Consider the following 16,949-nt stretch of genomic DNA (forward strand, 5'->3'; position numbering starts at 1 on the left):
CATCCCTCTGCCGGGCTAACTTCCCCCCTGCCCCCGGCCTGGCATCCCTCTGCCCTGTGAGAGGGATGGGGTGATGGGGACTGTCTTTCCCTTCTCTGGGCTCTGGCCAGTGCTGCTCAGGGGTGGGTTGGGTATTTATTTATTTATAGCGACCACTAGGTTCTGTGTTATCAACCTGTAGGATTTAAAGTGGGGGGAAATGTGGTGGTTTGTGGCTCCAGCTGTACAGAGCTGGCAGTTAAGGCAACAGATGTTTGTTCTTAAAACTTTTATAGTAAACCTTATGCTGATGGTAACAAAGCACCGTGAACTTGTAGCTATAATTTGTGAGGCTTGGCTCCGCTTCTATGAGCAATTACTCAGTCACTCAGAAAATTTTAATGAAGGGTGAAAACTAATGGTGTAACCCAGCGGTTTGCTAGGAGGAAGAAGCTAACAGGGCAGGTGTCAGATACAGTGCAGCTTGATTAGAGTAATAGTGGCCTTAATTGATTTGTGATGCTGTTTTCTTTAACTTTGCTTAAACTGTAAAGTTTTAGGGCTTGAGAGGCTGGAGAAAGGAAGTTACTGAGAGAATGTGATGACTGTGAAGGGGTAATAGTGAGAAAAAGCAGCTGAGTAGTGAGAAAAGGTGGGGAATGCTAATACTGAAAGAACTGAGAAAATTTACTGTTGCTTTGTGCTGCAGCTGCATTCTACTCAGAGCAACATGTGCGTTGCTCCTCTTTTGGGTTAAGTGGTTTAACACAAGTTGAGTAACATGCCAGAACCAATCTGTTGTCCTTGTTTAAAAGCCTCTGGTGACAGTGGACTAAAACTTTCAAGTTTTCTGGCTAAGTAGCTGCAGGATTTGAGGCTTGCTGGCCCCTCTCTGCCTTCTGCAAACCACTTTCAAAGGCTCCAGCGCTGTGGTTAACACCCAGCTGCCAGGAAAAACTGCACCAAGTTCCTGCGATAACTGATAGCTTTTTCCAGCTGGAGTAGCCCAGTTGCAACACTTCACTGCCTGTGTTTCACCAAATATTGACAGTAAGAAGAGATTAATTTTGTGTGTCTGTTCCCCTTAGTGATGTGCACATGTGGGATAATTGGTCTGTAAATTCCAAGGGGTGTCCCATAAAATCAAGGACATCAGTTAATCACCCCTGGGGGTGAAGGCTGCGTAACCCCTGCAAATCATCAACCTCAGGCTGGCTGTTGTTCTCCCCTTGGTGCAAGGGCTAATATTTCCTTGAACATTAACAACCTCTTGGTTAATGAGGAGAAACCGAAAGCTGATCCGATGCGGTTTCATTGTGAATCTGCTCAATGACTAAAGTTGCGGAGGAAACTGCTGGCTGGGACCCCAAAAGCAGATGTGTTTACAGCCCTGGGATCTCCACCGCAGCACCTCCTCTGGCTGCAGCTGGGCTGGTGGTCCCTAATTCACCCCAGCTGTCTCTTATCTGTGCCTTGTTCACACACTCCCAGCTGGAGGCTTTCTCAGATCTGCTTTTGGGGCTGCTTGTATACAGGCTCCTAACCCATGAAGGTTGTAATGGGTTTACCAACAAATTTACGTTGGCCAATAACTTTCTTTGAAGCAGCTTTTGGGCCATTCATGTGGTAGCCTCCTGGGAAGGAGAAAGCTCTAGCAGCTGGGGGGTGTGGGAGCATCTTGAGATGGTGGTGATGTGTGTCCAGAGTCAAAAAGGTTCCTGAGAACCTTGATTGCATCTTTGTTTCATCCAGCCCAGCATCAGCTTGGGCAGTCCCAGTTGGTTGACTGTCTCATCTCCATCTTGGGATACGGATGTCACTGGAGTTGGTGTCAGCCTTTCTTTAACTCTTCTTCCATCAGTACGGTGACATTCCTGGCTGTGTATTTCTGTCACTTGAAGGTGTGACATTTCTGCTTTGATGGTATGTTGCAGGACAACTTCCTAGGTCTTACAGGTCAGTGAGTGGAAATTCACTTCCTGCCTGAACCCAAGGCAATGACTTTTTCATTCCTTCTACTTTATACAATCAAGTTCTGCTTAGCCATTAGAGCACCTGATTTTGAAGAGAGAAGGTTTTCAAATTGTGCTGATACTGTGCAGAGAGCTTCAAAGCATCTAGAAGAACTCAGACTAACAATGATGTGGTGTTCTGCAAAGTTTTGCAGGTGTGTGTGCATAGGATGTGCTCAGAGTGTGCATCCAGAATGTGGGTCCCAGGTAAGGTCCATTGCAGGAAGGATAAGTTTGTGCTTTTATCAGAAGAGTTTGTGTCCTTTAACTTCTGTCTCTTGGGGCTGTGGAAAGATTGTCTCCTGCCAACCTGGTAGCAGAACTCAATGAGTGAGGAATCTAGTCTTGCATGATTGTCTGAATGGGATGAGTGGGGTGGTTGCTCCCCATTGTGGTGGGGTATGTGAAATGGGTCCTTTGTGCTGTGAAAACAGGTCCCAGAAGTAAATGAAAGCTGTTTAGTGTGGTTATATTTGTCAACTACCATGAGCAATAGCGATGACAGGGTTCATCTGAGCCTACAAACATTCCACCAAGAAGGTCTTTAAGGCTGTAGTAAAGCCTCTCCCAGAGAAGCTGTGGATGCCCCATCCCTGGAGGGGTTCAAGGCCAGGCTGGATGAGGCTTTGAGCAACCTGGGCTAGTGGGAGGTGTCCCTGCCCATGGCAGGGGGTTGGAACTAGACGATCTTTAAGGTCCCTTCCAACTCAAACCATTCTGTGATTCTAATTCCAACATGGTCCAGGGTTTGCTCTGGTTGCAACTCTGCCCTGTTTGGCAACCAAATGGAAGTGAGTTCTTATCCTTCCCACCTGCCTGAAGTGGCTTTGAAGGCAGCTTGGCTGTAAGGTCACTTGCTACAAGTGCTAAGACACAGACACTGGAAAGAAGAGGCAGTAAAGCCTCACAGCTGCATGTGTGTGGCAATCCAGTTTCCTGTGCAAGAACGTGCCCTTAGGGAGGTCATGACACGGAGGAGCATGGATAATTGTGCAATCCCATTTGAAGCAGTTCTTCATGCTTTGCCTTAATCATTGCTCAGATGAGTGGTGAAAGCATGGTGCAGTTATCTCAGCTGGGTGTGATTTGGGAGTTGAGTCCCTGCAGTTGCTGCTGTTTGTTTAAACCTTTTTTTGAGAAAGGGGCTGTAGACTAGGAAAAGTTGTCCAGGTTTGCACCCTGGACAGGAAAACCCTTTGAAATGAAGAGAGATCTTCACTAAATGCAAACTAGTAGAAATTTTAGCCATAGCCTTTGTGGATTAACTTGTTTTCTACCCCACCACAAACAGCATGGAGGATATCTAAGAACATTTCTCTTCCAACTTCCTCTTTTTCTGAAACTGCCTGGCAGCCCTCTGAGCTCCTGAATGAGGTTTAGTAGCACTTGTGCTGCAGGTGTTGAAATAGACTTAGCTCTTGGAGACAGTTCATACTGCCAGGCAAGGAGAGCTGTATGGGACTGAGCTCCATAGCCCCCTTCATGCAGTGAAACCTGGTTTTCAGTTTGACTTTTGAAAATGTCTTGATCCTGCCTAATGTGACAGTAGTGTTGCTTTATCTCATTTTGCACATCACTGCTGGATGCATTCTTGAAGCACATCTTGCCTTGTGCTTGGTCTAAGAAGGTAGAACTGTTTTTGGTAGGGACCCTGGAGCTAATGCCCCAAGCAGGGCTTGGTGATGGAGGTGCTGTAGTGGTTTGAACCCAGACTATCACTGAAATACCACACAGCTGCTCACTGACCCTCACCCTTCCCAGGGATGGGGACAGAATTAAAGGGGTAAAAGGAAAAGACACTCATGGGTTGGGGTAAGAACAATTTAATAACTAAACTACAATAACATTGAAAAGAATAATTATAATAGTAATATATACAAATGAGTGATACACAGTGATACTGCTCACCACCTGAGGACTAAGGCTCAGCCTGTTCCCAGCTAATGACCCTGAAGAAGGGAGAGTCTTGAAACTGCAATCCTGGAAAGGAGATAAGAACCTGAGAGTCTGAGAGAGAGGGGTGACCCCAAGAGAGAGCTGACCTGGAGGGCAAACTTTTGGACAGAACCTCATCTATAATATTGGGCATGATGTGCATGATGGAGTAGACCACTGGCCAATTTGGGTCTCAGTCCTAAACCTAAGACCAAATCCTAGGCTAGTAACTGGGGCTGTGCTCCCTCCCAGCTCCTCCTGCCCCTGCAGACACGGGCACAGCAGAGAAGCTGGAAAGTCCTTGACTGTCCTGGCAGCAGCTCTGCCCATCAGTGTGTGATCAGCTTCTGCTCAGCACAAACCCAAACACAGCCTCACACCAGCTGCTGGGGAGAAAGTTAACTCTGTCCCAGCTGAAGCCAAGACAGGTGCTCTGTTAGTAACTAGGGTGGTGATTTATACACTGGTTCAAATAGCTTGTCCTGAGACAGGTCCACAGAATAGGAGTTTGCCAAACTGACTGAAAGAAGCAGTGGCTCTTGACTGTTGTAAGAAACTGCTGGTAAAGAACATAAGAAGTATCTCTTTTCTCTATGGTCTGTGTGTTCCTGGTCCCTGTGGACTTACCAGTGGACCTTCCAGTGCATTTTTCACCAGGATGGTGGACAATTTGCTAGTGAAAATGGGAAAGAGAATCTAAGTGTATGGAAGTGTCTGAACTTTGAGAGGGACTAATAAAAGCAATGGTACTCATCTCCATCAGATAAGTCAAACTTAAGCAACATTTTGTGACTTTTTGTCAGGGCCTGTAGCAACAGGACAAGGGGTGATGGTTTTAAACTAAAAGAGGGTAGATTCAGACTCAATGTAAGGAAGATATTTTTTATGATGAGGGTAGTGAAACGCTGGCACAGGTTGCCCAGGAGGTGGTAGATGCCCCATCCCTGGAAACATTCAAGGTCAGGTTGGATGGGGCTCCGAGCAACCTAATCTAGTTGAAGATGTCCCTGCTGATAGCAGGGGAGTTGGCTAGATGACCTTTAAAGGTCTCTTCCAACCCAAACCATTCTATGATCCTGCCCCAGTGCTAAGTTCAGGCTTGTTGCTATAAGTAGTTTGAATTGCTGCACTGTTTATGTGCTTCAAAATTATCCTGACTGCTGTCTGTGTCATGTTTTGACTTTTACACGAAAATTTCTTATAAATGTGGGTGGAATTGTAAGTCCATGTCAGGAAAGGGAGGAAATAAATGCTAGAGCACTTGATCTATCCAGACTTCCATTCTGTTTTGAAGTAAATTTGCTCAGGACACGAGAGCACTACAGGCTTACCATGCCCAAGACAGTCTCTGCTGACTTTGCTTTCTCTAACACAAACACAGAACATTGTTTGATTTTGATTCTTCACACACATGTATATTTAAATGGTAACTTCACCACTGCAGATACTTTTCCCTTTTGGGGAAAACTAAACCTCTGGAGGTGTGAAGCACAAGGCTTTTGCAGACTGTAGAATCAATTTACATGTAGGTTTATGGGTTTAGCAAAAAGCTACGTACGGCAGGACCCTCAAGACCACACATGTATATTTAAATGGTAACTTCACCACTGCAGATGCTTTTCCCTCTTGGGGAAAACTAAACCACAGAAGTTAACTGTGTCTCTGGAGGTGTGAAGCACAAGGCTTTGCAGACTGTAGAATCAATTTACATGTAGGTTTATGGGTTTAGCAAAAAGCTACGTACGGCAGGACCCTCAAGACGTTTTTCTTCTGCTTCAGTACATCTGAAAACTGGCTGAGCTGGAAAACTCATGTTGTGCTTTGTAAGCTGGAAGGTCTGTGCAGCACTTGGTGTGCTTCATTACACCGCGCACAGATTTCTACAAGGCTGTTGAATGTCAGCTGTTGGTTATGTTGACTTCTTCTTGTTGAAAAGCTAAACTGAGCAGTGAAAGCTGAGCATGAAGCAAGGTCTGTGAGGTTCCTGGCTTCTGAAGGGAACAAATGAGTTGGGTGAGCTAAGAAATGAGCTGGGTAACAAGAACTGTGTGGAAAGTTGTAGCCCAAGAGCTGTGAAGCAGCTTGCACCTTGCTGAATTGGTTCCACAACACGTGGTGAACAGTTAATACTATAGGTGACTTTTTACTCTGTACAAGAAACTTTACAGGGAAACTAGTCTTCTGTAGTTAAGAAATGGAGCAAATAAAGCTTTAAGGAAGAGCCTGTTAAATTTTCATATTCTTTTTTAACAGCATCCGTGAGAAAACTCTATGGCAGACTTTAATGATAACTACCAGCCCAGTTGCATCATTTCATTCTTCAGGTGTTGCGCTCTTAATGATCTCAGATCTTATGGTCTTAAGATAAAGCATTCCTTGTCTGTACCCCATGTTTCAAGGGACTGACTTGAAATGTAGTGATGCTCTGTATGGAGAGAGTCACCACTGCCTCCCCCAGGACAGAGTTAAAACAAATACTCTGTATTTGAGCTGAAGCCCAGTCCAGGTCTCCTGTAAGACCTACTGTGTCATCAAGTAATCCAGCCTCTTCTCAGAGTGCAGAGCATGACTAATGCTTGTTATCTCAAAGCTGTTGTTTGTGACCACCTGGCACTTGGCTATGATGACAGCTGTAAAAATCCACCTAGAAATAAGATACGTGGGCTAGAGCTGTAAAACTGAGAACCATACCAAAGGGCTGTTTGGCCTTCAGTTGGGCAGTTAATGTGTCCAAATGGATGAATGTTCCGGCTTGGGCTCTTGGTATGTCTCTGCAGGGTGCATAATGGGGAGGTGATGCTGCTCTGTGGGTTCTAGAGCATCCCCTGTGCTAGACTTGCAGATGACTCTGGATTTCTTTGGAGAATAGGAATAGATGAGCTAGCCAGTGTCAGCAACTACACAAGAAAGGGGAGAGGAGCTGGTGTTAGGTGAGATATTGGGGAGGAAAGATGTCCAAGTCTCTTTTTTTTTTTTTTGGTTAGGAAAAAGCGGAGCTACTTCTTTTTCATGTGGTCCGCCTGCATCAGCCTAGGAGCTCCTGTGTGCAGCACCATGCAAGACTTTGCATAGGGACACTGCTCCAGCAGCAGCTTCCTGAGTATCTGCTGTTCCTGCACGCTCCTCTTGCAAGTCAGAGCACTCTAACCCAGAATAATCTCTTCTTATTTCAAAGATGCTGTGGAGTAGCCCAGCAATAATGAGGTATCTTCAGTGGGAGCTAGTTCAATCTATATACATCCCTGCTGCCTCATGTCTTGGAGACCTGAAAATAACCTGAATGTATCCTCCATTCCTAATCCTTCCTTAAATTATCCCCTCTGCCAGTTTTGCTACAGGTGCCTATGTTCTTGAAGCATTAGTACAAGGGTATTTGGGAGGGAATGATTAAATACATCTAGTGAAGACTAGAAGACATAAGTCAGTAGCAATCTGTTGTCTTAAACCACTGGTGGGATGTTTGCTGCTCCCTGAGCTGATGGAGGGTAGATGTTTTGAGCCTTTCCAGCTCAGCCGTGCGCTCATTTGGCTGCTGTCTGCAAACAGTGGCTGCTGCTTCCTCCCATTGTGTCTGGGGTCGGGCTGTCTGAGTTGCTGCATGCTCAGGCTAAGAATAGTGCAGACCCCAGGGTTTTGGCCTCTGTATCCTGCATTTTGGCTCCTTTCCTGCCTGGGGCTTGGAAAAAGCCTGGGAAAGGGTGTGTCCTTTAAAACAGGTTGAAATGTGTTACTGGAGACTACACCACCTATAAATAGCGTGGAGGTTGGGCAGGGGGAGAGCTGCTGTTTCCTCCCTGGTACAGTAGCTCTGAGTCCTCTTTGGCAAAGGCCAGGAATAAAGTCCTGACCCTCTTGCTAGTGTGATGTTGCCCCAGAAATGGGCCTTTCTCGTAAAAGCAGGTGACAGCATAACCAGTTCTGGGCACTGCAGTCTTTATTTTTGGGGGACCCTTCGCAATTTAAGTGTATTAATGCTGCAGTGCTTTCTCTAAGGTGCTTCTAGGGTCGGGTCCGTTTTCAGTATTCATCCTCTGGCGCCTGTCACTGAGTTCAGTGGGGTCAGGCTTGTGTCTCCTGTAAATCAAGTTCTAAAAGCTTTGTCTGTTGAGTCGACATCTCCCTTCCAAACCTCAACTTCTGAATTCTTTGGTTGGTTGCAGTAAGATTTATCAAGGAGACGGTCTCACTCTCAGCCAAGCACACCTAAGCTTCTCCTAGGGAAATAAGTTTCCCCCTTTAATTTTGTAGAAACCTGATTTAGTAGTCTGTTTTGCTAATCAGCAGCTAATTTTGCTGCTGCAGCTAATTCTGCCTGGATTAAGGTTTTTATTTCCCAAAGGCGTAAAAGGCACCTGTGCTGATACCTATATCTGGAGCAGAGCTGTCTGAATGCAATGTAGGGTCAACGAGGAGGCAGGAAGGACTTTGCATGTGGGAGGGCTCCCCTATGAATGGGGTGAAGAACAGCATGAGGGAAGGGGGTGGTTGCTGCTGTCCTTGTCTTAATCGATTATAATAATTGGGGAGTTTTTTTAAAAACAAAAGTAGACTGTGGGACAGCATTGCTGCACACTCGGGTAACTTGAGGAAACTAGATCTAGGGCAGGCAAAGCCCTTTCTACTGCATCAAGAAAATAATAAATAATAAATGTCTACCTCATTCTGGGGAAAAAAGTAAGGACAGCTGTCATTGAGCTTTTATCTTGTAGTTTTCTGACTAATTACAGAACTAGAATGAAAGACTCTTCAGCCAAACTTTTTTTTTACACATTTCATTCAGATGTCCAACTTCCACCCAGCCTGGTGTATATAATCTTTATTGTCCTTGACTGAGGAGGAAGGGCCTGGGAATATTTTGTTTCCTGCCCTTCCCTTTCTCAGCAGTGGGCAGGGTATGTCTCTCAAATTGTCACTCATCTTCCTTCCCTTTTGTTTAACTTAATGGCATTTTGTCTGTAGTCTCTGGAGCCAAGTAGGGCCAGAGTGGTAACTTCTGAGGATACAACCTTAAGAAGGCAGGCTGTCATCTCAGTGGTGCTTTGCTCCTGTTTAATGGAATAAACCTGGGTTGCCTTCTCCTGACCCTTCCAGGAGTGTCATCTTCCCACATGCCCAGCCTTTTCCTGGGATGCTCTGGACCATGAGGCAAGCCTAAATGGTCACAGAGCACTTTGGAGCACTGTGCGCCTTGGAGCAGTCTGTATACTTCAGGCTGGGACTTCATGAGGCTTCCTTTTGTTGTTCTTGAGGGCCATCTTTGCATTTCCTTCAGAAAGGCTTCATTTCTACAGTGTAGACTCTTACTGTTGATATCCACCCACTTTACTGTTAATTGAAATTTAAGCAATCATCCAGGTACGGACTGAAATAGGTTCAGTGCAGGGTTGGGTCCTGCAAGGAGAACCTAGACAAGCGGTGTCCATCTTCCTTCATCTAGCAGCTTAGTTTTTGGTGGTGCTTGCTGTAGCATCCTGCTCTGTTACAAGGAACCTCAGCCACGAACACGGTGTGTTCAGCTTTATTTCACCCAGCATCTCCTATCAACACATTGTGTCTCTGCAGCAGCAGTAGACACTGCTGGGTGGGAGTGTGCTGTCAAAGAGGTGGTTGATGGGACCCAATTCCCAAATTTGCTGCTCTTCAGAACACAAGTAGCTCTGCCCTGGGATAAAAGGGGCAACTCAGCAGGCCACCTACACTGGCTAGGACTTGCCTTAAACATGCTGTGAACATCCCAACTTTACACCACCTGTGGAACTGTGAGTTGAGGCTGGTCTCTCAAGCTTCCCTGCTTGAAGTCAACCCCAGACCAATTGTTCCCAACCCACATTCAGCTTTGAGGTTCTTTGCTGCTTTTAGACTTCAAAGATTTGTCTGAAAGCTTGCGTGAACTTCCACCAGTGTTTTCTTCCCCATAGAAAGATTTGGGGAGAGAATCTGAAAGTTCACAAGAATTGTATTTGCTTTGTATGTTACTAGGACTAGTTTCCTGTTTAGTGACGATGTGAAGAGGCACAAAGTGAGATCAGGAGTCCTTGTTCTGTGTGTGTTACATGTGGGTCCATGAATGGCAAATGAACGCCAGAGGGCTGCGGGACCTGTGCTTTCCTGAGAGAGGAAGCTCTGTTTTCCCAACAGAGTTAAAATAATCAATGGTGTGGCTGGTAGCGCTGTTGGGAAGATAAATTCCTGTTGTCTTCTGGTGTAGACCCAGTACCTGCTAGTCTAATTTTTAATCTGGTTGGATGGGGGTTCTCACCCATCTTGTGCAGCTCTGTGTGCATTAAATTCATTTTTTAATTGGTTGTAGGTGCTAGAACTTAAATGTCACATTTCTTGTTTGCTTGATGTGTGCATAAGCATGTACAACTTTTCTTAAAATAAATCTTAAGGGTGGACTGATCTGTCTGAGGCATGGAAGCAAACCCATGCCTACAGCCAGTGGAGAACTCAGTTGACCCCAGTGAGTGGAGATACGTTTTGAGAAGAGCAAAGGAGACTTCAGCCTTTCTCCAACCTCATCCAGCTGAGCCTGTGGCTGTGTGTGCCATGGCTTGGCTCTCTGCAGGGCTTAGAGGAGGAGAGGGACACTTTGCAATTGCTGCTTTCACTGTTGCTCCAGAGCTCTGCTGTGCTCCCAAAGCACAAAAGCAGTGCTGCTTGCAAGAGGACTTCATCAGCTCCTTGAGCTTTCAAAGACCTGGTGCCACTTTTGTATGGATCTATCACCACCCTTAGCCTTGGGGTCCAGCTACCAAACAGCTCTGCTGCCTGTTTAAGCTCCAGTAATCTTGGCTGGATTTCTGGTTTAATTTCGAGACAGCCTGCTGTAGCTCTGCACAGTAAATGCCCTATTAAGCAGTTAATTATTTCTCTATAATACTAGCTTTTATCTTTAATACAACAGTTTTACTGTCTCTGATAATTACACAGTCTCGGATAACTCTCTTAAATCTAATGAGGCATGACAAGCTGTGTTCAACAAGGCACCACACCATTAACTTCTTACCTCTTACTTGTCATCTTATCACACTGAATTACTGTATTTCTAGCCTGAGTGGCTGTGGATACATAACATGTCGCTTCTCATTAAGACAATAATGAAAATCATCCCTGGTGCTCTCACAGTCGGGCTAATGGTCAGCTGGCTGGCTCAGTGGCCTTCAGACCCCCTTCAACAGCATCTCTGCAGCATTGTGATTTTGGTCCCCTGAGCTGAGGAAGCTGGTTAGGCTCAGTTTAAATACTTCTGGCCACTCAACCAGCTGGTTGGTTCGTGGGTCTTTTGCTTGTGAGTGGGTGAAATGCAAGTGGCCCTTTGAAGGGCACCGGTGATGGTAGAACTTGTTTGTGCTCATGGAAGTCATTGCTGCAGGAATATCTCATGGTGGGATTCAGCTGGATAATGGAAACCAGGCATTTTTTTTATGGATGGGGATAGAACACAAGCTACTGTAGATACACCAGGTGTAACTTGATGTGAATGCCACTTTGTTACTCATTAATGGCAATAGTGGATCAGGTCATTGGAGTGTTGGACTGAACAGATCTATTAATTACCATCTACATGAAGAAGAGGAGAGAGACCTTCATTTGGAAATCATCTGCATCCAGCTAAGGTTTTGGGGCTTCTTCCCAGCCTTTACTGAGCCTGCGCTGACTCTGCTTTTGGAGAAGGGTTTGCCTTCTGGTACGTGGAGCCTGCATGAGCTGTGCTGTCAAAGCTCTCTATTTCCTTACAGGGCAGGGGAGGAACAAAGCTTTGTTTCAGGTTATAACCTGAGTCATTCAGATTGCCTGAGGGTGTTTTATGGGATGCCCATGGGACTGGCTCCTGGGGTGTGCCTGGATTAGATCAGTTCCTGGCTCTAAAAGGGCAGTTTTCACTTGGACAGAAGCTATTCACTTCTTTGCAGTTCCATTAACTGAAAGATTAACTAGGGGGTAGAGTGTAAACCTGGAAACAGAGAGCTGGATACTAAGTTGTGTTAAAAATTGTGTTGCCCTTATCAGTAGTGTTAGTGACCTAAAATGGACTACAGGTGTTTCTCGTGCCTTGCTCCTCCTACAAGCAGTAAGGAAAGGCACATCTATAAAAGTGCATCTCCTTACCCTTACCCCACCAGAGAGCAGGCAGAAGCATGTGGCTCTGATGCCCCTGAGTTCATCTGTGGCACTCTGGGTCCCTGTCTTCTTATCCCCAAGTTGCCTTGGGAAGCATCTTCTCAGTAATGACAGACCTTGCACATGAGAAGTCCCTTTGGTTGTAAATTTGAAGGCAGGGGCTGGTTACATGTAGTGGGGAGGATGGAGAAAGAATAGCTGTGATCACTGGGATGGTGTGTGTCTGTTCTGGCTTTTGGCTGCTTTTTAAAGGATCAGTACAGGCTACAGGGCTTCTGAGGGTGAAGACTTTAGTGATGATAAAACAGATTAACTGATGGTCTGCTTGGGCTTCTGCAGTACTCCTTAGTACTCATTGTAGTGTTCTACCTGGTATCAGGCACATCTGGGAGGTGCAGAGGGATTTGGTGACTGATGCTTAAGATATAGACCTTTGGGATGGTTTCTCTAACAGAATTGTACATTGCACACTTGCATGTCCTAATGCTTTCAGGCTCCTGGTTTCACTAGATGGCGCCACCAAGCAGCTGCTCTGCTCCCATTCCTGGCTGGGCTGTTGGGAGCTAGAGCAGATGCACTGAATTTTTTTTTCTTTTTCCATTTCCATCCAAAAAAAAAAGTCACAGCTCATTATTTTTAACTCTGAGTGCTATTCAAGTTGGCAGTGTGTTTGGAAACTGATTGTGGCAGATTTGAATTTTTCTTCTTTTTCCATTTCCATCCAAAAAAAAAGTCACAGCTCATTATTTTTAACTCTGAGTGCTATTCAAGTTGGCAGTGTGTTTGGAAACTGATTGTGGCAGATTTAACCTGCTGTCCATCTTGAGCTCATTAGCACTGGTGGGGAGGAGAATGGTTCCAGCAGCCAAGGTGAGGTCAGGGATCTGCACCCTCCGTGTCTCCCTGAGGTTTGGAGGCAGCATGCTTGTGGTAGCAGCTGTAATGATGATGTCTGTAGATCTAGATATAGCTAGCAGCAACCTTACCTCAAAGCAAAAGCTGGTTGAACCCAAGAAGAGCATCAAAACTCTGTGACAAACTAGCTGGGATCCTTTGAGACGCTGCAATTCTCAGACCCCACTCACAGCAAAACTAGGTGAAAATTCAACGTGCTGTTATCTCCAGCTAGTAACAGGAGAAAGCTCAGAGCAGCAACTGCTTTCAGCATCACTGGAGGAGTCCTTAGAGGACACACCTGAAGGGCTGTAAGGAGCAAACTCATCTATGGGCAGAGGGACCTCATTTAAAGAATCATGGAATGGTTTAGGTTAGAAGGGACCTTTAAAGGTCATCTAGTCCCACCCTCCTGCAGTGAGTAGGGACATCTTCAACTAGATCAGGTTGCTCAGAGCCATGTCCAACCTGACCTTGAATGCTTTCAAGGAAGGCAGAGTTGCTTCAAACATATTTTTCAGGGCATATGGTTGGTGGTACTGAAGCCGTGTGTCCCAGACTACTGCTCCACAGTGGTAGCCAGTGGGCATGCAAAATGTTGTGTAATGAAATAATGTTTTAATACCAGCTGTCACAAGCTTGGAGCCACACCAGCTCACAGGATTTTGGGGCTTGGCACTGGTACCTTTACACTGGAGGTGTGTGCAAGGTCCTGCTTCCTTGAAGGTCCTCTGGTCCTGTTAGCTGCAGGGAGGGGATGGCTTTATTGCACTGCTGTGACTCCAAAGCTTAAGGACTCCTTGGGCCATATTGTTTCACTGTCACTACCATAATTTCAGTTTGCCTGTAAGAATTATTAAGGCTGGTAGGTAGTGATGAACCCTCCCTAGATTCCCTTAGGCCACTTCCCATGGCATAAAAAAGCTGCTGCTGAAGGACACCAGGAGCACACACCTACCTCCCCAGTACCTCTGCTGTTCCTCCTCCTGGCTTTTGGGTGCATCAATCACCTGTAGTCAGTTTGGAGCCAGGTCCTTTGGATTTGCTCAGCTATAGACTGGCAAATGCTGAGGGTCCTCTGGATTTTTTTCACTGCTTTTGCATTGAAGATTGGTGCAGATGGCACACATGTATCGGTTCAGCTCTGGTTAATGTAATCTCTCTCTAATTTTCTTTGCAGTAAAACGATTTAGGGAACCAAAGGAAGAGAGGCGGCCCTGGAGGATATGGTGAGATTTTTAATTTGGAGCTTGACAAGTCCATGTATCTGTATGAATTTATTTTATACTAACAATCGTGTAGGCCCTCTGAATATCCTGCTTGGTATTCAGTCATTAAATGAAATGCTCTGCTGGTGCTTCATCAGGAAACCTCCATAAAGTAGCTGATGCTCCCTAGAAGTAAAATTCCCTGCCTAGCTCCTCCAGAAAAGCTTGGTTTTACTGTAGAAGACTGAGCCAAGAGGTTATGGTCCTCTCCAATCTGCTGGCATACTTGCATGTGGGCTGTCTCCCAGACAGGGTCGAGTTTTGTTCTTAAATGCAATTGATCACTTTGGTGTCCCCTGACTCAGGTTGGGTGTAGACCAGGAAACATGTTTGGCTGTGTGCTGATGTAAGGTGGTTGGGTGCTGCTGTCAGCTTCAGTCACCTCTGCAGAGCATCTCTGTATTTTCCAGAGGAGGCCATGAAGATGGTCAGAGGGCTGGAGCACCTCCTGTACGAGGACAGGCTGAGAGAGTTGGGGGTGTTCAGCCTGGAGAAGAGAAGGCTCTGGGGAGACCTTCCAGTGCTGAAAGGGGGCTACAGGAGAGATGGGGGAACTCTGGATGAGGGGGTGGAGGGATAGGATGAGGGGTAATGGTTTTAAGCTGAAAAAGGGGAGATTTAGGCTGGTTATTAGGAAGAAATGTTTTCCTGTGAGGGTGGTGAGGCAGTGGCCCAGGTTGCCCAGAGAAGCTGTGGATGCCCCATCCCTGGAGGGGTTCAAGGCCAGGCTGGATGAGGCTTTGAGCAACCTGGGCTAGTGGGAGGTGTCCCTGCCCGTGGCAGGAGGGTTGGAACTTGATGATCTTTAAGGTCCCTTCCAACCCAAACCATTCCATGACTCTCTGATTGTAGGATTTGCTGGCTGCTGAGAGGTGGGTGTATGGGTGTCCTCAGCATACAGTCAGGCTGGCTTGGCAGTTTAGAGCTACCAGCCAATGTTAGTGATGAAAAGCCTGTTAGTTGTCTTAGTTTGGTTCTTCCTCTAAAATAATTTGGGAATTCAAACCAATTCTCTGTGGACAGCTGCAAAAATCACAAGTAGATGAACATCTTCCCTGCACCTACTGCTGGCTGGAGAAACTGAGGCTGGGCACTGGAGGTTGAAGTGCCCATTGCTGCAGCCTAAAACTCAGCAGCAGGTCTGCAAGACAGAGCTGCTATGTGGTATATGTATATTTTTAAAATATTTGTAGGCAGCCAAAGTGCCCCTTTTTAGCATGTACAAATTCTTGGGTGTGATGAATGCATCTTGGAGGAAAGCAGATCCATGCAGGGCCTTTGCCTGAGTGACTGCTCTGCTGCTGGTGCTCCAGGGCACGGACCTTTTTCCTTTTTTTTTTTTTTCTCCAGGTTTTATGATACCTCCAAGCAAGCAATAGGTGCCCTCTTCATCCACTTTGCCAATGTTTTTCTGTCGGATCTCACTGACGAGGACCCTTGCTCTCTGTAAGTACCCGGGGTGCTTGCACTGATGTCCTACATCTGCAAAAGGAGAAGGAAGCCTGTTGGAGAATACACTTGAGGGACTATGTGGGGATAAACCATGCTGAGCTCTCGTGTTCAGGGTCTGGGTTGCCTTCTGGCCTTTGCAATCTGCTGGTCTGATGGAGATGAAGTAGTACAACTGTGCTTTTCTGACTATTAAAAGCACCTTGAAATATACTGGCAAAAAGCTGCCATAAATAATACAATGGTGCCCCATGGCAACTGGTAGAAGTTCTGTTTGCACCCCAGACTTTGCAGTTTGGCTGGTCTCGGAGCAGTATTGAGTATGCTTTCCTAACTGTGTGGTTGAAGGCCTTTGTCTAGTATAAGGACATTTTTGGGGGATATTCAGTTGCACCTACCCCAGGTATTCCCATAGTCCTGTTTGGAGGATTTCTAAGCCAGACTTTGGACTTAACATAGAAGTGGCACCTTTACTTCAGACCAGCTACTTTGCAGCAAGAAATTTAGTTTCACAATTAACTTTATCCTCTTCTGAGAAACTCCTCTGGGCTTCAAAATGCTGCTGAAAACCTTCTGGCCCGTTTCCTTTTTGTATATTCAAGTGCTGTATGTTGATGGGTTTCTTTAAACAGACACAGGTTTAGCTGGGGCTGCATGTAACCTTGAAAATGATTCATCGTTTTTTAAACAGACACTGTTTTAAAATAAACCTTTTTGTGCTTATGCTGTGCCCTTCAGATTTTTTTTCATAATGTGTGTTTTATGTTTCCCTGTGCTGCCTGACTTGTCATCCTCAACCAAGAAACTTAAAATTCTACAGCCCCATCCTTGGGCTTTGAGGCTCATGTACTACGTGTCCTGCCCAGTATAAACCATCAGAGCCTCGTGTTTGTATTGGAGTACTCTGACTTTGGCAGCTGGAAACTGTAATAAGCTGGTCTGAGCCTTTGGATGTAGAAAAACTTAATGTCATGTTTTCAAAATGGATGTCAAAAGCAGATTGTTATTTTCAGTGTCTTTACGCAGAGGTAGTATCAAGTGCTGGAAAAGGAAATGTTAATTCCGTAGCTCTCTGCTCGGTGTTTTCTTCACCCTGTAGAAATCTGGCCTGATGTGGCAGAAAAAAGATATTCCAGTAATGGAAAACTGGCCAGAAAACATTAGTGTGAGATTTTTTTTTTCCCCTTCCCCCTCTTCTGGAGTTCATTAAAATACCAAGCCCTGGATCAGAGCTTGGACCCTGCAATCCCCAGAAGGTCCCTGCAGGTCTCCTGCCTCTGGCACTCTT

At 45.8% G+C, this 16,949-nt stretch overlaps 1 protein-coding gene across 1 annotated transcript in view; it reads left to right on the forward strand.

The window, feature by feature from the left end:
* Positions 1-14,108: 14,108 nt before the first annotated feature.
* Positions 14,109-16,949, forward strand: part of LOC104472466 (transmembrane protein 110-like) — a gene marked incomplete at its 5' end in the record, with an annotated part of 21,834 nt that continues 18,993 nt past the window's right edge. Inside the window, 2 exons of the mRNA XM_010088161.1 lie at positions 14,109-14,173; positions 15,563-15,658. Of these exons, the coding sequence (XP_010086463.1) occupies positions 14,109-14,173; positions 15,563-15,658 (161 nt within the window). The remainder of the gene's footprint in view (positions 14,174-15,562; positions 15,659-16,949) is intronic.

This window comes from Pterocles gutturalis, unplaced genomic scaffold (genome assembly GCF_000699245.1).
Source record: "Pterocles gutturalis isolate BGI_N339 unplaced genomic scaffold, ASM69924v1 scaffold1382, whole genome shotgun sequence".
In the NCBI taxonomy this organism is placed as follows: Eukaryota; Metazoa; Chordata; class Aves; order Pterocliformes; family Pteroclidae; genus Pterocles; species Pterocles gutturalis.